This window comes from Urocitellus parryii, chromosome 4 (assembly GCF_045843805.1).
Source record: "Urocitellus parryii isolate mUroPar1 chromosome 4, mUroPar1.hap1, whole genome shotgun sequence".
NCBI classification, from domain to species: domain Eukaryota; kingdom Metazoa; phylum Chordata; class Mammalia; order Rodentia; family Sciuridae; genus Urocitellus; species Urocitellus parryii.
The window spans coordinates 145,204,916-145,228,659 of NC_135534.1; the positions used below are offsets into that span (position 1 = coordinate 145,204,916).

A 23,744-nucleotide genomic window follows, 5' to 3' on the forward strand; every position below is an offset into this window, starting at 1 on the left:
TTTAACAAAAAAAAAAACAAGGAGCATTTTTATGGGACTCTGTGTGAGCAGTTACAACACACTCTTAAGATTCTCAGATGAAATTGATAACGATGTATATTAAAATGTACAACTTGAGAAGTCGGAATCGGCCTATCTTTTTAGTATTTTTGTATCTTCATTGTTCAAAACTCGTTGTATATTATCAGAATACCTCTTGAAGCTGATTTCAAGGTAAACCATAACAGGAACTAAGCAATTTCCTTTTATTCACTAAAAAATAAAAGGGTGGATTAGTTTGCTGATATACATGAAAGAACGTTATAACTTGTAGTACCCCTGAATTGACGTCAGCTTCCTAAATTTAAAGTGCTGACTGAACATGTGTGTGTTTGTGTGAGAGTGGGGGTGGAAGGAAAAAAAAGTTACTTCTGCCTGCTTTGTTAGTAGCAAAGAATAAATAATAATATTTGGCTTTCTGGTGAATTCAGGATTATAATTCACCCTTGATACTCTTGATACTCCCCTGTTTTAGAAACCAGTTGTACTGGGTTCTCTTACGTCCATGTCATAGCCCTGCTTTTATAATCCTTATGAAGTAGCCTTTTCCTACTTCCCATTTTAGCCCTAGTTTACTTATTGGAAGGGCCTGAATTTTTACCTACCCTTTATATTTTTTTTGTTGTAAGCAGACACACCTCAAACACTGATTACTCTTTAGTTTTCATTTATAAAATTAGTTGACTCCATCAAGTTTGCCCTTGAAATTTCACCTGCAGTTTATTCATCAGCTGTCCTTTGGGTACTTGCTGTGTGCTGGTGGGAGGTGCTGGAGATAGAGGAGTGGAGAAGAGCCAGACTGTGCCTTTGTGTCCCTCACATTCTAGACACACAGCCAGAAATGACAGTGGGTAAGGAGGAATGGATCTAATGTTTTAGTTTGGTGCTTCCTCTCACCCCTGGTTTCACTATGGAAAGAGCCCTGTTCTGGGTGACTAGATGGCTGCAGTCTAATTCCATCTCTGCTGCTAAATGGTAGGTAAGCAAGTTACCTAAGGTATCTCATTCTGTATTTCTGGGGGTTAATGGTTGGAAAAAAAAAAAAAAAACCTTTTGCGTGTACAGATGTGTTCCTCTAAGGTAACGTTAGAATATTGAACAGTTATTAGCGTATTCAGCTCTTGCTGGGATTGTTGAATTTGGATGACATCTTGTTTCCTCCTTTCGGCTCATATCCAAGGTGCCATTGTACACAGTGTGTGAGGCAGGTCCCCAGTAGGGATGTCCAGAAGCCTTGGAGTATGGGTGATAGAATTAACCTTGCTCTGCTGAAATTGGAGAACCAGAATGTTTGCACCTACACCCTGGTCTAGTAGTCATGGACCACATCTCCCAGGGATGCTTGACCAGAGCAAGGCCTGGGACAAATCACTGGCCTTCACTGTCCAGGTGTCTCAGTTTCGATTAGTTCTCTGGCAGGAGGACCACATCTTACTATATCTTTTCTGATCACTGAAGGTCCAGTGGAGATAGCCGAGGGAATAACCCTGAATAAGAGTGGCCCTTTGTTGTGTCAGGTACCAGCTCTATTTCTTACACATTCCATTGCATTTAAATAATTTAAAGATTACATAACTTAGCTAGTAATCACAGATGTGGGTATTGGAACCTATTTGTCTGATATTCACAGCTTCTGTTTTTTTCCCATGATTGGAGCTTGTCTTTCATTCTCCATATGAAATTCTATTTTTTTTTTCTCCTTTTAACTATCTGGAATTCTCTGTGAAGTTTTGAATGCTTGTTGACTCATGAAAATGGGTCTTTCTTGGATACATTTTAAAGGGGTTTCTATTCTAATGGCTTTGGGGGGACGGCTAATGTCTTATAAGGTGTCCAAGACAGTATTTAATGGAGAGCATTAGTTGGCTTCAGTAATAAATTTCAAACTTGTTTAGATTCTGCTTATGTGTTAAATTTCAGTTTCTCCAGTGAGTCTTTTTGTCTCTTGGATGATTTATATCTTTCTGGGGAATCATTTAGAGTGTGTTTTTTTTAAACAAGTGGTCTTCATAAAGACTGGGGCAGGGAGATATATGTCACACTCACTCAAACATCTGGACGAGACAGGGCAGTTCTGTTTGATGTTTGTTATAGAAATGGCACCATCAAATGCTAACGACTGTTTTATTCTGATCTTAACATCATGTTTAAAACATTCCTTTCTTTTTCTCTGCTTTCCAACTTAGTGTCACTCTACTGCCTGACAGAGACAGGAGAAGTAAATGTCCACACCCACAGACCCTGCTGCGATGCCCCACCCGGGGCCCTCGCCAGGGCCTGGGCCCTCTCCTGGACCAATCCTCGGACCTAGTCCAGGCCCAGGACCATCCCCGGGTTCTGTCCACAGTATGATGGGACCAAGTCCTGGACCCCCCAGCGTCTCACATCCTATGCCAACCATGGGCTCTTCTGACTTCCAACAGGAAGGCGTGCATCAGCTGCATAAGGTTAGAGTTTACTCTCCCCTTTGATCTGTCTTCTGAGTCGTGGATGGCTAATATTCCTGGTAACCCACAACTTTTTTTCCTACTATGGTTAACAGGAGAATCAAGCCAGATCTTTGACTTATCTTGTATATTATTAAAAACACACATTTTGAGGCACTTTTATTGCTACAGATGTACCAGTCATGAAAATCAGATGTTGGCTTTTTAAAATACCGAGTTAGGCTGTGCATTTCTGACAGATTCTGTGACTTTTGGGTTGAAGCTATTTTGGCTTGGTGAATGAGTTTATTAGTGAATAAGTCTTGTCTTTTCCTGTCTGTGTTAAGTAACTTATATCATGTACAAATGAATGTATTGAGGATTATTCTTCCCTAAAAATTCTGATACTTACTTTTAAAAGTTAGATCACTAAAAGTCTTTGGGCATGGTAGTGCATGCTTCTAATTCCAGCAATTCAGAAGGCTGAGGCAAGAGGATTAAAAGTTTGAGGACAGCCTCAGCAACTTAGTAAAGCCCTCCACAGCTTAGTGAGACCCTGTCTTAAAGGACTTGGGTACATGGCTCAGTTGTAAAGTGCCCTTGGGGTTCAATTCCTAGTACAAAAAAAAAAAATTCTAAGAGTAGAAGGAAGGAGTCCTTTTCTTCTTTTCTACAGATTTTTAAAAACATTTTATTGAAATTAAATCGTTTTTAGGGAATCCTTAAAATGCACTTTGCTGTCTTTCTGTGAAGTAGTCTTATTCTGGTTTTGGAAGAAGAATGATTTTGCAGATCTCAGGTCCAGCTGTTTGTTTCTGGACTAAGATTATAATGATCCTCTCTATTTATGAGACTTAGATTTTTGCTGTGAAGATGATCGGATTGGTATAGTTTAGCATTATGCCCTCACAGGAAATATGAAAAAGAGGGAAAAGACATCTTTCTTTTCTATCGTGGGTTCTGAACCCAGTGATGCTCGACCACTGAGCTACATCCTCCGCCCTTTATAATTTTTATTTTGAGTTGAGGGTCTTGCTAAGTTGCTGTGTCTGGCCTTGAATCGTAAGATCCTCCTAACTCGGCCTCCTGTACATCACCATGCCCAGCAAGAGAAGAGACTTTTGAGGCTCAACAAGATCCCCTGCAACAATTTGCTTCAAGTTAGCAGTAAGCTAAAGAGAATCTGTGAGGACATTGTACAATATTTGAAAGTTTTGTCTCATATGACATGTAGAGGTTTTCATACCCCTGTGCATGACATCACAAGTGGGGGGGGGCTGCTGCTTGATATTCAGCAGATCTATAGGGTTCTCTAAAGAAACAAAACCAATGGAAGATATAAAGAGATTTATGAAATAGCATTGACTCATGCAGTTATGGAGGCTGAGAAGTCCCACATCTGCAGTCAGTAAGCTGGAAATCCAGAAAAGCTGTTAGTATAGGTCCAGTTGGAGTCTAAAGTCCTGAAGACTAGAAGAGTCAAAGGTGTAAGTCCCTAGTCTGAGGGCAGGAGAACATCCCAGTTAAGCAGTCAGAAAGAGAGAAGGAGAGAGAGAGAGAGAGAGAGAGAGAGAGAGAGAGAGAGAGAGAGAGAGAGAGAGAGAGAGATAGATATATCCAATGCACAACATCTCCTCACGTCTACCTTTGTGTGTGTTTTGGCCCTCTGTGGGTTGAATGATGCCTACCCACCGGGGAGGGCAACCTGCTTTCCTCAGGTCAGTTCAGAGACTAATCTCCTCGCCAAACACCTTCACAGACATTCTCAGAAAGAATGTTTAACCAAATATCTCGGCACGCCAGGGCCTAGTCAAGTTGACAGAGAAAGTTAACCATCAGAGAAGACAAGCAGTAGATGCTGACTTGACACAAAAAGATCACCACAGAAAAAAGTGACCTCTAATTGTGTAGGACTTTAGGTCAGTTTTAAGGGAGGATATGGAAGAACCATTTTTTTAAAAAAAAATGTTATTTGGTGATTTTCAAATCAGGAAAGTAGTATGTGCTTATTTTGAAAAGAGAAACAATACTGAAATAAATAAGAAAACGGTTATCCTGGTTTTCATCCCTGTTAACGGCCTGTTGTAGTGCATTTCTGACCTTATCTTCCTTCATGTTCAGTAAAAAACGACCTATTAGCACAGATGTGCATATATAGGTGGGAGGGTTTTTGGTTTTTGTTTTCTGCTTTTCTTTTGCCGTAATAGAATCATATTGTCTCGAATCATGTTGTCATTATTCGTTACTTCGTCTTTTGATTTAGTAGTAAATCATGGATATTTCTGCAGTGTCCCCAAGTTCCCTCCCTCCTTTTTTTTCCCCTTTAAATCCATTTTCACCTTGTCAGACATCTAGAGAAATAAAACTGCTTGTTTTCTGTATCATATTTTGTGGGAACCTATTGATACACTACAATCATTAAATTATCTTGTGTTTAGGTTAATTTAAAGCTGTGTTCTAGCTCCGATCTATTGCTAGTAAACACTTGCCTAAGTGAATTACAGAATTTTAGAAAGACCTGGGGATGGATGTCTCACCTTCAAAATGAAAGAGAAAATGAGAAGGAAATAATACTTAGCTAACCTTTATTTATGATTTAGTCATTTAAAAATGAAGCATGTAAGTGAGGGTTGGGGCCATGTTCTGTTTTTGTATGTGGTGGTTTTATTGATTTTTTTTTTTTCTCTTCTGGTCTCTCTGTTTGGGTTACCTGCCATTTTTCTCACACTCTCTCATATTCTCACCCTCATGCCCTTCTCTGTTTCGTGTGACTCTGATGTTGTGATTCTTATGGTCTTTGCCGTCCTCCTTTAGCTCCCTGTAGCCCTGGCCTGTTCTCAGTGAGGATTGGACCCAGAGGCAGCATGGGGCTCACACCTGCTGGCCAGATGCCTCACTTTCTTATGTGCTTTTTATAGGCTGCTTTCTTCCTTGTCTTACCCCTCCTTCTCCCCCTGAGCTTCAGCTTTTTGCTTTTCAACATTACTGGAAATAAATAAACAAGTAGCCTAAATACATCTGCTGTGTTGCTTTGATTTCCTCCCTATTATTACTATTTAACAGGCTCAGTGACACTCTTTATACCAGATTTTTCCCATTTTTCTTCTGAACATCCTCTTTATGGTAAATTTTTCCTCTTTTCAAGTGCATGCTTTTGACTCTGCAGAAATTAACTTTCTTTTCTCCAAAACTGCAAACACTCATACTTTCTTGCTTGAAGTCATTTGGTTTCTATAAACTCCTGGAAATATTCCTTTCAGGCTGTTTTGAACATGGCCATTACAGTTTGGGGAGGAATAGACTTTTCCTTTTTCAAACACCGGCTCCATTGCCCAATTCTGGATTGAATTAATGTCGATTCAATAGCTATTTATTGTGTGTCTGTCATGTACTGGGCCTCAATCCGGGGTCCAGCCCCCATAGTCATATTTATTTCCAAACTGTGCCTTTAACCTCTTCCAGTCCCCCTCTCCCTGGAGCTTAGCTGTCTGTTTCACACTTATGCCTTTTCTGTATTCACCCCCATTCCCTTCTCTGCCTTGTCTGTTCCTCTCTTCCCAACTGCCATGGAACTTTCTGGTTTCCAGCTTTTTAACTTTCCATAGTTCCTTCCTCTCCAATGAAAAAAATTTACAACAACAACAACAACAACAAAATAGATCATCGCAGATCCTTCGGATAGTCTTCCTCAGACGCCAGACTCACTTCATCTTACAATAGTCTTCAAGACTCCTTCAAAAGGGTATGGAAAAATAACTTATATTTGTGTACTTGTGAACAGGACTTCATTTTTATTGGCAGGTTGTGACATGGCTGAGTAAAAAAGTTCAGTGTTTTTTTTTAAAAGCCTTAACTTTTGACTTCCAGATGATTTAACTGATCTTATTGGTATAAGTTTTTTTCCCCTCTCACCTGTGAGTTGTAAAATATGTGACTATAGAGTGGGTAATGGATGACTGTGTCCCACTTTTGAAGACTTCGGAGAGAGTTCTTAAAAACTACAGTTAGAGATATTATACCTTAAAGAATTGTCTAACTGATGCCCTTTAAATGTTTCAGCCCATCGATGGGATGCATGACAAGGGCATTGTGGAAGATATCCATTGTGGATCCATGAAGGGCACTGGTATGCGACCACCTCACCCAGGAATGGGTCCCCCCCAGAGTCCAATGGATCAACACAGCCAAGGTTTGTGTCTGCTGGACACCTGATTGTGGTTCTGTATGTTTTATATAACTTCCAAAAAATGTGTCTAAGGAGGGTCAAATTCAAAGATTTCTTTTCCCTGTAGAAAACTACTCTGATCCTTACCAACATAACTTTATGATTTATTTGGACAATTTTATTTCCAAAGTCCTAGTAATTTTACTAGCCACCACGTGTCCAAGCATGCTACAAAGTGCTTTATGTACTTTACCCAAGATTTTTACCATGATCTTGTAAGGTAAATAATGTTACCACTGTTTCATAGATAGGAAAGCTATAGCTCAGCAAATTTACTTTGTTTTCCTAAGTTTATACATCTAGTAAGTGACAGGGCCAGAAAGAGAATCAGATCTGCCTGCCAACAACAGTGTAGATGTGAAGGTCATGTGAGTCCCTACATGGTGTGTAAGGTGGTGTTTTCTGGCAGTGAAATTAGTTGTTATCACTGGTGGGTAGATGTATTATTTTCCTAGGGCTATCATAACAAATGACCACAAACTGAGAGGCTTGAAACAACACAAATTTATTCTCTTACAATTCTAGAGGCCAGAAGTTCAAAATCAAGGTGGCACTAGGATGATGCTCTCTCTGAAGGCTTAAGGGAAGAAGGCTTCCTTGATTCCTGTTAGCTTTTTCTGGCTACCAGTAATTCTTGACATTCCTTGTCCTATGGATGAATCACTCAGTTCTCTCTTTCTTCACTTGACATTTTCCCTGTGTCTATCTCTGTATTCAGAGTTCCCTCTCTTTATAAGGATGTTAGTCATTGGATTAGGGCCTCCCCTAATCCCAGTATGACCTCATCTTAAGTTGACTACATCTGTATAGATCTTGTTCCCAGATAAGGTCATAGTCACATGTTTTGGCATGGAGAGGAACACAGAAACTCACAACAGTGACCAGATGGATATAGGGTAGATTTCTTTTCTCCTTTGAGCCTTACATGTTCTCTTTCCTTCTGTCACTATTGAAGACATATTAAAATACTTCAAAGCATTTTTTACAAAATTTTGATGCTAGGGACTGAACCCAGGGACACTTTACCACTGAACTAAGCCCCACTTGTTTTTATTTTTTTTATTTTGAGACAGGATCTCACTAAGTTCCTGAGGCTGGCCTTGGACTTGAGATCTTCCAGCCTCAGCCTCCCAAGTCACTGGGACTATAGACATGCACCATAGCCTTTAAAGTCTTTTTAAATACATTGTAGCCTGATTTCAGAATGATAGTGTGGTTAATTCAGCATGGGAGAGGCATGCATTATTGTACCACTAATTGACATTGATATGTAAATATTCTAATTTAAGACTACTATGGTTTACACATTGCTGTATATACTCCTATGTAATTAAGTGTGCTTGAGTTTTTCCTTCATCCATGACCAGGTATCCATCCACTGTAAGAAAATATTTGGCTGGGAGCATTTAGAGAAGTATATTTTTAGTTCTAATAGTAATTCTAAAATAGAATTGCTGTTTTTTTGAAATAAAAATAGACAAGTTATGGAGGCGTCAGAGTGCTTCTCCACTAATATCTAAATGGGCCTTTTGAACATCCCCAACTCTGATCTGAATTTTGGTGGCAGGCAGGTATGATGGTTGCACCTAACTTATAGAATCTTGACCATTGTCAGAAAGGCAATCTGAAGCATTGTGGCATTTTACAGTACAAGAAGAAAAAAATGGACCCATTTAGTGCTAAGAATGGATTAAAACAGCATTTCTAGGTTTATATTTTAAATTCTAAAGGCCCAGATGTGTTTGTAGAGCTAATAAAGATCACATTTTTAATTCCTGAGTAGTGTAGATGAATTATATGCAGTGATTCTTAAATCCAGGTGGTGGCTTTCTCTGCTCCTGACTCTAGTAGTGAAGTTACAGGAAAACCTCAAAACAAAACAAAACAAACAACAACAACAAAAATACTGAAAATGCACAAGTCAGAATTGATAGAAGTTTTGCTTTTATTTCTTTTAAAATTTCTCCAATGGCTTGGCTCCCTTCTTCAACTGAAGAATTATCTTCTTATTTATCTTGGAGTCTCTAACACTAGGCAAGATGTCTAGCACATGACTGGAAGGACACTTGTAAGTTTTGTTCAGTTATGGTATAGAAAGAAACGCATGCATTCAAAAGTCAACAATTATAAATAGATCTCAATTTTTATATAAGTTCTGTAAGTTATAATTACTTTGAAATGCAGAGGTCTGCAGTCAGTGGAATCAAAATTAACATGTAATGTTATTCTCTAAAATAGTAAAGTGCATTGTGGGCTAGGGAATAAATTAAAGGTATATTTTTGAATAAAGGAGTGTTGGTATAATGTAGTCCTATTCTTTATAATGATCTAGAAGAATTTAGACTTGCTAATAGCATGTATCTTTAAAAACTCCATTGTAGAAAGCCATTTATAAACACACAGGTACAGAGAGGTGTGGTATTGATCAAAAGGCTGCTAGCTTTAACTACCTAGCAACCTATTAGGTTATTTTAAGGTATTGGTTGGGAAGCAAAACCATTTCCTTCAATAAATACTGGATGGTGTACCTTATGGTCCAAATGATAACATTGTTTATTTTTAGTGCATTGGACAGAAAAAGCCATCATAGGCAGGTATACAATATTTAATGGACATGTGTGTGTAGAGAAAGTTCATCTAACTCTGGCACTTTCAAATTCAGGATTATGAATAGGAGAGAGGTTAGTGCTTCTCTCTCAGAGGCAAGGTGAAACTGGGGAGATAATGGCCCTTGAAGACCAGGGAGGGGAAACTGCCACTTTTTAACTACTTTTGAATGAGCCAATCAAATAAGATTTCAGAAAGAGCAGAATCTGCATCAACATTGTCATCCTCAGACAAACGTATATTCACTCCCAGGCAATTTCTTCACCCTGTTTTCTCAACTAAGGATAATTACCAAAATATGTTATGTTGTTACATCATTTAGATGCTGTTTTTTCCTCAGGTTTTATGAAATGCTCTTCATATAGGGGGAAAAAATCTCTGTAGCTGGGACCCTGTCACATTGTTAATGTCACACTGTGACAGAATGATTCTATTAACATCTTCTATGAATTCTGGGATAAAATTCCTCCCACCCCTAGTTTCTTCTTATCAAATTTCAGGTAAAATTTCTTGGCATTAACTTTCCAGTGATCATGTTCTCAGAGTCTGCATTCTTGTGCTTAATGGAACCATCTCACTGTTACAACATTGCTTTGCCATGTCTCACCCTTGTAATGATGCGTTCGTTGTTCATAGACTTGATAAGCATTGCTAGGTAGTTGAGTAAAAATTTCATTGTTTAGTATTTTGGCCCATTGTATCAGGCATCCTATGCCTTGTCAACCTTAGGAAATGGAAATGACCAGAAAGCAGAAGACACATGTCCCATTTTACTGCAGTAGATGTAGGGTTGTCCAAAAGATGCCAAAATGAGCAAAATATCATTTTATACCAGCATTACAATTAAGGGATGAATGTAAGCCTCATTGTATTAGTGAGCTTTCCATTGCTGTGACAAAATACCTGAAAAAATAACTTAATGAAGGAAGTAATTATTTTGGCTCAAGGTCTCAGAGGTTTTCAGTCCATGGTCAGCTGTCTCAATTCCTTTCTGGGCCCATGATAAGGCAGCACATCATGGTGGAAGGGTATGGAAAAGCAAAGCTATTCACCTTGTGGTGGCTGGGAAGCAAAGAGAGAGTGAGAAAGGGGCCTGGGACTAGATGTAGTTCTCAAGGATACTTCCTCATGGTCTCACTCCCTTCAGCTAGGTCCCATCTCCAACAGTTTCTACCACCTACCAATAATGCCATCAAATTATGACTCCATCAGTGGATTATTCCATAAATGAGATGAGAACCCTCATGATCCAATCATTTCCTATAAGCCCCACTACATTGGAGCCCACACCTTCGATTATTTGAGCCTTTGGGGCTCATTCTAGATATAAACCATAATGCTCATCAAAAAGGAAGAATATTAATGATAGAAGTTAAGAATATGTTGTTGATGTCCTCTAAGTGTTTATTATAAATACCAATATGTTGGGACTTGAGTTTCTGCTAGTCTTTCAGACTAATTGGAGGGAAATCTTCTTGGCTTTCTTATAAAACCAACTCATGAGAGCCCTAATTGCTGATTGGTTTTTGTCCTCCCTCATGGAGTAGTAGGGGTTTGGGTAGTGAGACTTAGCAGTTCTTCCTTTTCTCTTCAGAGTAGGAGTTCCCTGAATGGACTTCCTCTTCTTACCAATCCATAGAACAGAACCCTGTTTTGTCTCAGGGGATCATGCTACATTTACTTCCATCTCCAAGTGGCAATTAGAAAGAAAAGAGATTGTATCCTTTATTTTCTCTGATCTTGTGAATGTGTTTGTGAGTGCCTGTTGGGTGGTGGTCCCTCCTTCATGGGCCTCTGTGACTGTACATAGATGCACAGAGCTTTGTCAGGTCAAACTTGACACAGATTTATACATACAGTCCTCACCTAATGAACACCTGTATGATGATCTGTGTTATAATTTGACACATAACATTTAATAGGGCAAAGACATTTCCTCTATGTGTGTTACTGTGTTTTGTGACACTTTTGATTTAATTAGCACTTTGTTCGAACTTGAGAGTCTCTGATTACTGTAGGTTACTTCATTTTCTCTTCCATATTGGATCTCCTCCAACAGCCCTCAGTCATTGTAGAAATTTTTTGGCCTGGCTGTACAGGTTGTCTCCTGAACTAAATGCCTGGGAATTTTTGTCCATTTTAATTTTCATTCCTCAAGTAAAATATTCTTAAATTTCCCACTTATATCTCTTATAACCTAACAGGTTACTCTCGTTTTTTGTATTATGTCCTAAATGGTGCTAAGTGGTGCTAAGAGAAACTTTTAAGTCCTTAACTTATTTTTGCATAGCAAAACACATTAGACCATGGAAAGAGAGTGTATACACTAGAACTAGACAGATGTTGGTTTAAATCTTGGAGCTGCCAGGATTTATTCTCTGAACCTACTTATTCTCTGAGCCTCAGTTTCCTCACTTTAAAAAATGAGTTAATAGTGCACATCTTCTGGGGTTATTGGAGGACTGATGTAACAGTGCATGCTTTCCCCCATACCTTTGGGTCCTCCTTGCCATTCCTGTACCCCTACCTGCCTGATTGCCACTGGCTGGAATCACCACTTTGGTTTACTTCCACCAACAACCACCTTACCCACAACAGAGCAGTCCAAGGAGACTGGTGATTAGTCTCCCTGAGTGGTGGTAGTAGCCTGTGTTATAACCAGTGACTGATGATTGTAAGTGTCTAAGTACCCCAGCTTCTTCATCCCTTCTTTGGGATAATTGGAAGCAATTTATTTATTTCCTATCCCAGAGCTTTGCACTGGATTAATCTTCATGACCCACTGCAACAACTGCTTGATAATACACTTCTTATTGGCTGCCTTCCCTTCTTATATCACCTTCCTAAATCCCTACCAATGTCCCTGCACTTCCCGGCTAAATCTCCTGCACTTGGTCCTTGGATCACTCTCTGCTTCTGGGTGGAACTCATTTGGGACATTGTGTAGAATCCCTTGTCCTCAATAACTGGAAATTAGTGGTAACTTGCATAATAATAGGCCAGATGATATTTGCTTTCCCTGTAAGACACTCTTCATTCCCCATTGAGATATGTTAGATGCCTTTAGGTTTTATTCCCTAAGTTGGAGCTACTTTTAATGTATAGCACTGTCCTCTGGTGCCTTTGCTTTAGGTGTACAACAGCCGCTAACAGTTTGCCTTCTAGGATACAAGTGGCTATTGATCACTTGAAATGTGGCTAGTCGGAACTAAGATGTGCTGTGAGTGTAAAATACTTAACTGGATTTCAAAGACTTAGTATGAAAAAAATAACACAAAAGACCGCATCGATAATTTTTATATTACGAAATGTGGATATTTTGGATTTGTTATTTGAAATAAACTATGTCATGAAAATGAACTCTGCTGGGAGGTAGAGAGGGAGAAAGTGCTGGGGAGTGATACTGGTCAAATCATATGGTTATATTGTGTGCATGTACAAATATGTAAAAACAAATCCCATCATTATGTATACCTATAATGCTCTGCTAAAAAATGTGAAAAAAATGAATTTTACCTGTTTTCCTTTTTTAATGTGACTACTAGAAAAATTTTAATGGCATACATAATATGCCATTACATAGTAAATATACTATATATAACTGATAAGTTAGAGAAAATTTTTACCATATAGTGTTGTTGTAGAGTACTATTAGTATATTCAGGAATACCTCTCTTTCAGGGTCATGATCTCCTTGTGTTTTATTTTAGGTTACATGTCACCACACCCATCTCCATTGGGAGCCCCAGAGCATGTCTCCAGCCCTATATCTGGAGGAGGCCCAACGCCACCCCAGATGCCACCGAGCCAGCCAGGGCCCCTCATCCCGGGTGATCCACAGGCCATGAACCAGCCCAACAGAGGACCCTCGCCTTTCAGTCCTGTCCAGCTGCATCAGCTTAGAGCACAGATTTTGGCTTACAAAATGCTGGCCCGGGGCCAGCCCCTCCCCGAAACACTGCAGCTTGCAGTGCAGGGGAAAAGGACCTTGCCTGGCATGCAGCAACAGCAGCAGCAGCAGCAGCAGCAGCAACAGCAGCAGCAGCAGGCACCACAGCAACAGCAGCAGGCACCACAGCAACAGCAGCAGCAGGCACCACAGCAGCAGCAGCAGCAGCCGACCCTTGTTAACTACAACAGACCATCTGGTAGGTTAATATGCAACCAAACGAATAATGCCATGGTCCAGCTCGGATAAGAAAGACTGATCACACACACAGTGCTGGGTTGGAATAAGCCCAGGGCTGACTCAGTCCTTTGTTATACCTCGCCGACTCTCTTTTCTTGTTCCACTTAGATTGGCCAAGATTCTTGGTCTCCCACTGCTATAGAGTCCTAGAGCAGTGTTTCTTAACCTTTGGAGACTCATGTGAACTGCTGACCTAGAAAGAAAGCACAATCACCCATAATTTTGCATTCTCTTGCAAAATCTTCATATTTTCTCAGAATCCTATCCATACACTTCAGGTTAGGGACACTTGTACCCACTGTGACATATCAACATAACTCCCTCCTTGAATAGGTCCCACCTGAGCCATTTTTATATTTGTTGGGTTTTTTTCTCCTTTTTGTCGGAAAAGCATTTAAGGAGGTCTACCAGAATCATACCTGTAGTAAAATAATTAATAGAAAATCAGAAACAAGAAAGAGTATTAAAAGAAGTAAGAAATTGAGGTCAGGGATGTGGGGACCGCAAGAGCCCTCCTAGTTGCTGTGGTCAAGCTTCAAAGGCCACTTGAGTTTCCTGACAGCCATAAGGAAAGGGGATCATACACCTAACAATTCTCATCATTTGGAAGGAAGTTGCTTACCAGTTTCTCACACAAAGCCACTTGAAGATTGAAAATATAAAGTAGATTTCCTAGGTAAGATTATTGTTTAAATTACAGTCGTTCCTCAGTATTTGAGGGTGATTGTTCTAGGACTCCTAAGAGATATCAAAATCCACAGTGCTCCTGTCCCTTATATAAAATGCTATAGTATTTGCATATAACCTGTGCATATCCTCCCTTGTGCTTTAAATCATCTCTAGATCATTTGAAATATCTAATATAATTGAGTGATATGTGAATAGCTGTTATACCATATTTTTTTTAGGGAATAATGATAAGAAAAAGAATTCTGTCCATGTTCAGCATATAGGCAGTTATTTTTTCTGACTATTTTCTATCTGTGGTTGGTTGAATTCACAGATGTGGAACTGGTAGATATGGAAGCCTGACTATACTGTTATCCTCATCTTTATTATTGCAAGAGGCTTTGCATGATTAAAAACTTCAATAAAATTTATTTGTAATAGAGTAACAGATTCCACTTGACCAATGTCTTAGTCTCTGTGGCATAAAATTAGAAGTGATGATATTACGTAATAGGTAGAGATGACAGAGTCCTTTGCATGGACTTCTTGTGGTCTAACTTGATCCTGGTTGTAGAACACAGAGGAATACAAAGGGCTGTAGAATGATGTTCTATGAAGGTTGTTTCTTCTAGGGTGGTGGTGGTTAAGAAATGGACAAGCAGAGTTTATAGTTCAGCTCTGATGAGAGCTTGGGATTGTGGGGAATGGGATGCTCCCTGGACATCGATAACATTTCTTGTGAATGATTTCTACTCATTTGGGCAAGTCCTGAGATGCTGGTCATTAAGGAACAATTAGTTTGCTATGTTAGCGTTCTTCTTAAGTTTTGTGACTTGAACATGGGAAAGAATTCAGATCAGAATTTTTTTTGTTTTAAAATATTTTATCTTTTGAGTTTGTGAGTTTTTTTCTGGTAGAGTCAGCTCTAAGAGTTGCCTTACCTGAATGATAAACTCGTCTTGTTAACTGTAGACATAGCATTAAGAATGGGTGTCTCAGGGCCTGTGGGTGTGTAGCTCAGTGGCAGAGAACTTGACTAGAATGCACAAGGTCTTGGGTTTGGTCCCTAGCACTGCAAAACAGGGGAAAAAAGTGGTTGTGTTAGTCTGTTTAGGCTGCTATAACAATATAGGGTAAGCTAGGTGGCTCAAGAAGAACAGAAATTTATTTCTCACTGTTCTGAAGGCTGAAAAGTACAGCATCAAAGTGCTGGTAGATTTGGAGTCTGCTGAGGACTTTCTCTTGTATTTATAGATGGCACTTTCTTATTGTGTCCTTATATGGTGGAAGGGAAGGGGTGAGGGAAATCTCTTGGGCCTCTTGTTTAAGGGCACTAATCCCATTCATGAGATCTCTGACACCCTAGCTAAATTACCACCCAGAGGCCCCACCTTCTAACACTATTTCTTTGGGGATTAGGATTTCAACATAAAAACTGGGTGGGGGGGATGGCAAACATTCAGATCATGGCTATTAAAAAAAAAGTTTCAGTGGCTGGGGTTGTGGCTCAGTGGTAGAGAGCTTGCATTGCACATGTGAGGTACTGGGTTGCATCCTCAGCAACACATAAAAATAAATAAATAAAATAAAGATAATGTCTGTGTGTGTGTGTCTCTCTCTCTCTCTCTCTCTCTCTCTCTCTATATATATATATATATATATATATATATATATATATAAATAAAATAGTGGGGTTCCTTTTGACATGTTTATAAATGCATATACGTGGCTTTCTCCATTTTGATCCCCAGTCTATTCTCTTCTCTCCCCCTCATCCCAGTCCTCTATTCTGCTCATCTTCCTTCTGTTTATTAAATTTTAATTGATGCATTATAGTTACATACAAAATTGGAATGCATTGTCAAGAAATTTCTGAAAGAATGTTAAATGTCCTTAACAATCAGGGAGATACAAATCAAAACAACGCTGAGATTTTATCTCACCCCAGTTAGAATGGCAATCATCAAGAATTGAAATGATAATTGCTGGCAAGAGTATAGGGGAAACAGGTACTATTATACATTGTTGGTAGGACTGCAGATATAGTAAAAACACTTTAGAAAGCAGTGTAGAGGTTCTTCAAAGACTAGGAATGGAACCACCATATGACCCAGCTATCCCTCTTCTTGGTATTTATTCAGAAGAACTAAAATCAGCCTACTACAGTGATATTTACATACCAATGTTTATAGCAGCACAGTCCATTACTAGTAAAATTATAGAATTAGCTTAAGTACTCATCAATAGATGGATGGATAGAGAAAATATTATACACATACACATACACACATACACACACACACAGAGTGGAATTCCACTTAGCTATGAAGAATAATGAAATTATAGCATTTGCTGGTGAATGTATGGAAGTGGAGAACATCATGCTAAGTGAAATAAGTCAGACTCAGAAAGTCAAGGGTCAAGTAATTTTCCTCATATGCAGAAACTAGAGAGAAAATTAGGAATGAAAAAGGAGATCTTGTGAAAATAGAAGGGAGATAAGTAGAGTAGAAGCACGGGTCCAAGCAGGAGGGAGGAGGGGAGAGAAAACGGAAGAACTGAGGAATGAAGTTGACCAAATTATGCTGGATGCATGGATGAATATTTAAGGCAACTGATTTTTAAAGAGAAAAAATATTGATTGCACCAAGGTTTCTGGGTAGCTACTATGGAGCTGAGCCATTTGTTAGATAGAGGATCACATAAGACTTAACAGTAGTGACTGGAAAGGTTATACAAGAAAATCATGCTGAAAAAGGCAATTTAAACCCTCTACAGGCCATAAAACTGTAAAATCTCAGCTCTCAAGAATGCATCCAGATATATAGGAGGAAAATAATATGTATATGTGTGCATAGCTTGCACCCACTGCATGCCTGCTAGCTTACCCATGGTAAGGTGCACTTTGCAGTATTACACTCCCTTTGGAGGGAGAGTTGAAATCCAGATCCCAGAAGTCTGACTTAATTAAGGGTTCATCTTGACCCTTTCCTATATAGTATCCTCCCTGGCAAACTTATTGGGACAAGGGAAGGAATCTGTCTTGGAGTATGAGTACCAGATTGCAAGTGCATTTTGCTCCTGTATGTAAAGAATGTAGCGTCTCAGCTTCTTTTGTAGAGCCTTTTTACTCTTGCTTCAGTGTCAACAAAATTGGTCATCTTTATCTTCTCACCTTGGTAAATGACAGTCTTAAATAACAAGTTTTGAGCAGAGGCCAGCTAGTCATGACCAGATAGCTGATGACTTGATGGAGAGAAGGTAGCAAAGCCTAAACTTCCCCAAAGATGGTGGTCTGGGACCTTGTCTCATGGGCATAACCTCTATATGTGCAGCTTGTCCTGGGGTGTCACCTTGTCACAGGCTCTGCAAGCACTGGCATTGTAAAAATGACCTAGACTCAGCAGGAAGAAATTCCAAAGTGTTAAGAATGTAGGAAACTGAATTACTCACTTGAGAAACATTTTCATCCAAGGTTAAAATAATGGGACTGAATGAAGTAGTAAAATTTAAAGGATGAAGTTTTCAGTTGTCTGGGCACATGTACTTAATCAATACTTCATGTTCTCATAAACCCAACTATGCATGCATTTTCTGGATCATTTCCAGAAACGAGGGATCTTCTTCTTCTTCTTTTTTTTTAATACCCACCTCCAATACCTATGTCTTCCCTTATCAGATTTTTGCCATTGGAGGAACTTCATTTTATTAGCCACTGTTCATATCTTTTGTATTTTCTAACAGTAGGGCTTCATTAGAAATGAACATATTTGGGAAGATAGGATTTTATGGCAGAGGGGACAAGGAGGCCATGAGTGAAAGAAGAAAAGAAGATCCTGTTACTGTTAGGAGCTTTCATCCACCACCTTTGCAGAACTTGTCCACAAATCTGATTGCCCAGGGAGACCTTACTATCTTACTTAGTAAGATAGAAAGGTATTTTCAAGTCACTATTTTTAAATCCTCTAAACTTAGTAAGATAAACTTTCTTGCCAAAGGCATGTTTTAGATTGGCAATAAGGGTGAGTCAAAATAAGGCCAAATTTTTTAAAGTTAACATTAAAGTATTTATTGTTTGTCTCCCTTCTAAAAGTAAAGTAAATATAATTGCTTATAACCATCCTGGTTAATATTTCAGGAAACAATAAAGGTCAGTAGGTCCACTTACCTGAAGACAGTTGCATTTCCATTTTCTTTCCTTTCACTTTCTACTGTTACGTGTGGGTGAAGAGAAGGCTTTGGGCTGGGATGGTCTGCCTCAAACCAGCTCCAAAGTTAGAATTTACCAAAAGTGTGGTCACATTGGCCATCCCCAGGGAATTATGGCTCGCCCAAGGCACTGTGTACCGAAGGCCCAACTCTGAAGGCCTAACTCTGGTGGTTTCCCATCAGAATTGTGGGCCACTCTTGCCCTGGAACACACCCTACCTGCTGTGGGCACCACTCCAGTCTGACCTAGCCTTTTCTTTTCATTTTGATTCAATTTTCTTTTTGGAGATTAAAGCAAATAAAAAAGGGAACTGAAAAAGTTTTGGTTTGGGGAAGGTGAAAGGAGGGAACTTATGTTAGAAAATGAAAGTTTTTGTTCAGTTTTTTTTTTCAGTGCTTGTCTCTCCTCACACTTTGTTGTTGTTGTTGTTGTTTCTGAATTATTTCTCGGCATGCCCCATACTCTTCATTACATTTATTTTTCCAACCTGTGGAAACCACTTGAATTCCTATGTAAGGCAAAGAATGGTTATTTGCATCAATATCCTTTGTGCCAAGCGGGAGTTCAGAATGCATAGAATTTCTGTGCATGTGAGACTTGGATATTTTACTAAGTTTGTTGCCCTTTTAAAAATCAGGCATGATGAGGTGGCATGCATCCACTCAGGACCCCTCTTAAGCAGTGCTGGGACCCCTTTTGGAGGTCCAGGGCATGTTTCTACTTTGTCTTCTAAGGTGAGGACTGAAGAAGTAGATAGCATTTTGTACCTCTGACAATTAAGCTTAACATGTTTATATTGAAGAGAGGCTAAGAGATAAGCTAAAGAATGTAATTTGTCTTCCATTTGAAGATGTCAGGGAAAGTTCCTGTGTATGTAGGTGGTATACCACCAATGTGTGGAGTAGAGGTGATTTCTGTGGATAGAGAGCAGACCCTCCACCATGCAAATGAACTGTAAGCCACCTGAGGGACAGGCACCAAACATAACAAATGGGCAGCAAATTGTGTTTGGGTCCCTAGCCACTGTAAATATAAGTATTTATATAATCTTTTGGTGGGAGGAGAAAATAGACACAGTAATTGAACTTGTAGTGTTTAGTTAGGAAATGGAGTTTGCTTATAAGTGGCACTGATGGCAGATTAGCAGGAAGCATACATGAAGTGGACTTGTCCAAGTTTTTGTGCTAAGTTGTATTAAACTGTAGAGACATTCTGAACTGTGCTATGGAAAAGAGTAGTCCCAAAGTTTCCTTTGCCAAGGAGTTTTTTTTTTTTTTTGTAAAGCAGAATATAATATGTAGTAATTAAATTAGGCTCCTTTATCTCCCTTTCCTTGGTGGTAATAAAGATGAGGGCTGAATATATGAAAACGTGGATCACACCACTGCCCTGTGAGGGGTGCATTATTATTTTTCCCATTCTATCGATGAAGAAATTGAGGCATAGAGTGGTTAAGTTACTTGCTCAGGGTTATGCAACCATTTGGTGCTGGAGCTCAGACAAAACTTATCATTTCTTTTCGGGGGAAGAAATACATGCTTTAAATGTACCTATTTAGTGCATGTCAAGTTGTAGAACTTTTAAATTAGAGATTTGATGTAAGTTTATGTTTAGATTTCTCTGTTTCTCGATGTTAAAGGAGGGTCAACCAGGTTAGAATGTCTTTATATTTAGCAATTGAAGAAGGCTAATCATGTATTTATCAGATTTAGTTTGGAGACACAGACTAAAAATAACTGGATACCTTTCTTTGATTAAATACAGTTTTAAAAATGGTGACTTGAAAATACCTCAAGGAGTCCTTCTAGGATTCTGCATCAGTCATACAGACAGCAATGCAAAAGATGAGTGCCCAGAGTGAGTGACTTGTATAACCCTGTTGTACTGTTAGGACTTTGTGAATTATTTGAACTTTGAAAGGAGAAAAAACACTTTGAAAACTGAATTTAAAGTAATTATTGTGATGTTATCAGTGAAACCCAAATTTTCTTTACATTGAAGGCAATGGTTTTTAGAGGATTTAAATATATTAAGTTCACTATTTAGTATACTTAAACTATGGCTTCCAATATATTTAAATATATTAACTTCTTGAGCTTATTAAAGAGATTCATAGGATCACAGGGAATTAAAATAAATGTTAGAAATCTGTATCTCCTCTCATTTGACCAAATCCTACCTAAAGCAACCCAAATGAAAAATGTACCCTACTTTAAAGACCTCTAGGGGAAAAATATTCTAAAACTCCCCTCTATAACTCATTCCAGTACTTTAACAACCCTGAAATTTAATGTTTAGAAATTGGTTTCTAATATATGGATGAAAGGAACTCTAAATAAAAAATTAGGAAGAGCTATGCATTATGTAAAAGACCTCCCATTCAGAAAAAAAGAAAATACTTAGCTGGGGGAAAAAAAATTCATTATGATAGTATATACCTGAAACTTAAAATACTTGAAATAAAAAATAAAAATAGAAAATGCACCCTCCCTCCCAAGATTTTTTCCATCTGTTCCTAGAACCAGGGCTGCAAATTACCTTGAGAAGAAATCTTATCTGGCTTTATATCTTTTGGCAAGTTTTGCTTAATTTCAGAAGGAGGGGAAGAAAGACTAATAATGCACATGCGCGCACGCGCACATACACACACACAGAAGCACAGATGACACACAAGGTGGTTTTCTAAGTAGTTTGTTCTAATTCTTCACATTCTTCCTGTCAAAATGTTTGCTTATTGCTTTCTTTGCATTGTCATTTGAGCCCATTTCTGAATGGTATTGTTGGAAATTGAATAAATGTGTTCCATTTTTCATAATGTATGTCTTTGTATGGTTAATTATTAAGCCATTCTGAAGTCTATAGACTATTGTTTATTACCACTTAATAACTTTTTTTCTTAGAAGGGATATAGAAAATAGTTGGAAGAATGCCTGTTAGTAGCTTTAACATATGCTTACTAAATTTTTTTGTATTTACTAACTCATCTGGTAGCATCACTAATCTTATTTATAATTTTAAGATCACTAAAAATTCATCCAGGAGTAGAGATGTAGCACTTCTTATTTAGATCTATACCTAGCAATTAAAGTTACGAAATTTAATGTAGAAAATTACGTTAAACTTCTTAAATGTATTTTGATAAGCTTAAAGATTGTATGTTATTTGCTTGTGATAACATGAGAAAAATGCTCTCTTGAATCTTAATTATTCGCAAATTTTTATCAGGTGAAATAAGCATATTTCCTTGCTGACTTGTTTTTAGAAATATTTTCTAATATATAGTAAAAAAAAAATAAGTTCCTGAGATTTACTGATGAAGCCTGAAATATGTTCTAAATGCCACTAAGGAAAAATGTAAGCCCTTTTTAGCTCACATCAGAAGGCCAGCAGACTCCTTGCCCCTAGGTTGGTCTGGGGTTTGCAGTAAAAGGGGCTGCTGTGGACCCCACTGAAATTGCATACCCTTGTTATGTAACTCCCTTATGCCTCTGAAATTTGAATGCACCTGTAATTCTTTTTTAAAAGCCCATCATAGCCTTGCATTAAAAGCTATCCCACTATATCCTTAATTTATTACCTATGAATCATTTTTGGACCTGTTCACCAATGTTAATACCATTTCCCTATTGGGATAGATGCCAGATCCTTTTTTTCTTTTTCCCTTTCTCTTTTCTCCTCTCCCCTCCCTCCTTCCTGCCCTCCTTTTGTCCTCTTGCCTTTATGTATTTTAAGACACTTGGTGGTCTCATCTCTGGTCCCCAGGGACAGGTGTGTGGCCAGTGGGCACCACCCTGCCTGCCCTGCCCCCCCTGCCCATGTCACTCTTATTCCTGCAGGCCCGGGGCCCGAGCTGCTGAGTGGCCCCAGTACCCCGCAGAAGCTGCCAGTGCCTGCGCCCAGCGGCAGGCCCTCACCTGCTCCCCCCACAGCTGCACAGCAGCCTGCAGCCGCAGTGCCTGGGCCCTCCGTGCCACAACCGACCCCTGGGCAGCCCTCGCCCATCCTGCAGCTGCAACAGAAGCAGAGCCGCATCAGCCCCATCCAGAAGCCACAAGGCTTGGACCCCGTGGAGATCCTGCAGGAGCGGGAATACAGGTACTGCCCTGCCTGGGAAGGGTCAAGCCATGGGACTGGCAAGGGCTGTTATGCACAAGGGTTGAGGTGCCTCCTCAGGCTGTGGTCATTCTGTTATGGGACAGGGAAGAGCCAAAAGGAAACTCTGGAGGCAGAAACTCATGCCATGAAAATGGTTTCAGAACAAAACTGTAGAGAAGAGTTTGTGTGCCATTGCTGGGACTTTGTGGTGGCCAACTGTGGTTTTGGTCATGCAGTCAAGAAAACTTTATCCCCCCCATGCATGACAGGTGCTGGGATCCAGACATCAAAAGCCCAAGGATATGGGCATCTCACTCTCAGGTTATGCAGTATGTTTTCCTTGTTTGTCAGTTTATGCCCTTGATGGTCTATGAGATGATCAGGTGTTGAGTATGCTGTGTCGGGGGTGACCTTCAGATTGGTAGCACTTCTCTTGATACTAAAGTTTGCTTTGGTAGCTTGGTATAATATTTTCTTTGTTTTAAGTCACACATGTTTTGGTCTATTGCTTGGCAAATCCTATGTAAGTATCTTCAAATGGGGTCCTTATTTAAAATGTTATTTCAGAAACTTAATTTTCACTGGATTTGGCATTCTTATCCAAAATTGGGGTTTGGCAGACTTTTTCTGTAAAAGACCAGACAGAAGAAAATTTATGCTTTGCAGAGTTGTACCTCTCAGGCACAAATACTCAGCTCTGCCTGTTTTGTGTAAAATACCCAGGCAATAATTGCTTGGCTTCATTCCAATATAAAACTTTATTTATAAAAACAGACTGTAGACAGGATTTGACCTGCACACTATATTGAAGACCCCTTATGTAAATGGTGAATGTCAACTCAAAAGGGATTTCACTTAGTATTGAGCCAAGATAAAGCCAAGCTAAGACTGTGGATCCTAGATTTTTTCAGAAAGTATGCTATGGTCAACTAGCTATATAACCTTGGTTACATTTCTTTTCTGTGATTCAGTGTACTCATATGTTAAAAGAAGGTTTTATGGTGTTTCTCATAGAATTGGGAAGACATAATGGCATAGAAACATTCAGTAAATATTAGTTATTATTATTTCCCCAATATTACTTAATTTTAAAGGAAATCAGCATTTAAAATTTTAATTAATGTTAGTATACATTGTTTGAATTCCCCTTTAAAACATTACCTTAATCTTTATTGACAAGCACATGACTTGTTATTAGACTAAAATTAGTCAATTTTGAGGGTTACTTGGAAAGATTCATAGTAACTGGCATTAGATGTATATAGTTTTTTGGCAGAGAAGTAT

At 39.0% G+C, this 23,744-nt stretch overlaps 1 protein-coding gene across 11 annotated transcripts in view; it reads left to right on the forward strand.

The window, feature by feature from the left end:
* Smarca2 (SWI/SNF related BAF chromatin remodeling complex subunit ATPase 2) overlaps positions 1 to 23,744 on the forward strand; it is a 164,947-nt gene that overhangs the window by 11,104 nt on the left and 130,099 nt on the right. For 7 of the 11 annotated variants that reach the window (XM_026406458.2, XM_026406461.2, XM_026406462.2 and 4 more), the window contains exons 2-5: positions 2,226 to 2,486; positions 6,525 to 6,654; positions 13,008 to 13,445; positions 22,202 to 22,460. In XM_026406458.2, coding sequence (XP_026262243.2) covers positions 2,262 to 2,486; positions 6,525 to 6,654; positions 13,008 to 13,445; positions 22,202 to 22,460 — 1,052 coding nt within the window. In that variant the 5' untranslated portion in view covers positions 2,226 to 2,261. Of the gene's footprint in view, positions 1 to 1,497; positions 1,557 to 2,225; positions 2,487 to 5,997; positions 6,208 to 6,524; positions 6,655 to 13,007; positions 13,446 to 22,201; positions 22,461 to 23,744 lie in introns of those variants that run through there. The other 4 variants (XM_026406466.2, XM_026406467.2, XM_026406463.2 and 1 more) reach the window with 3 other exon arrangements.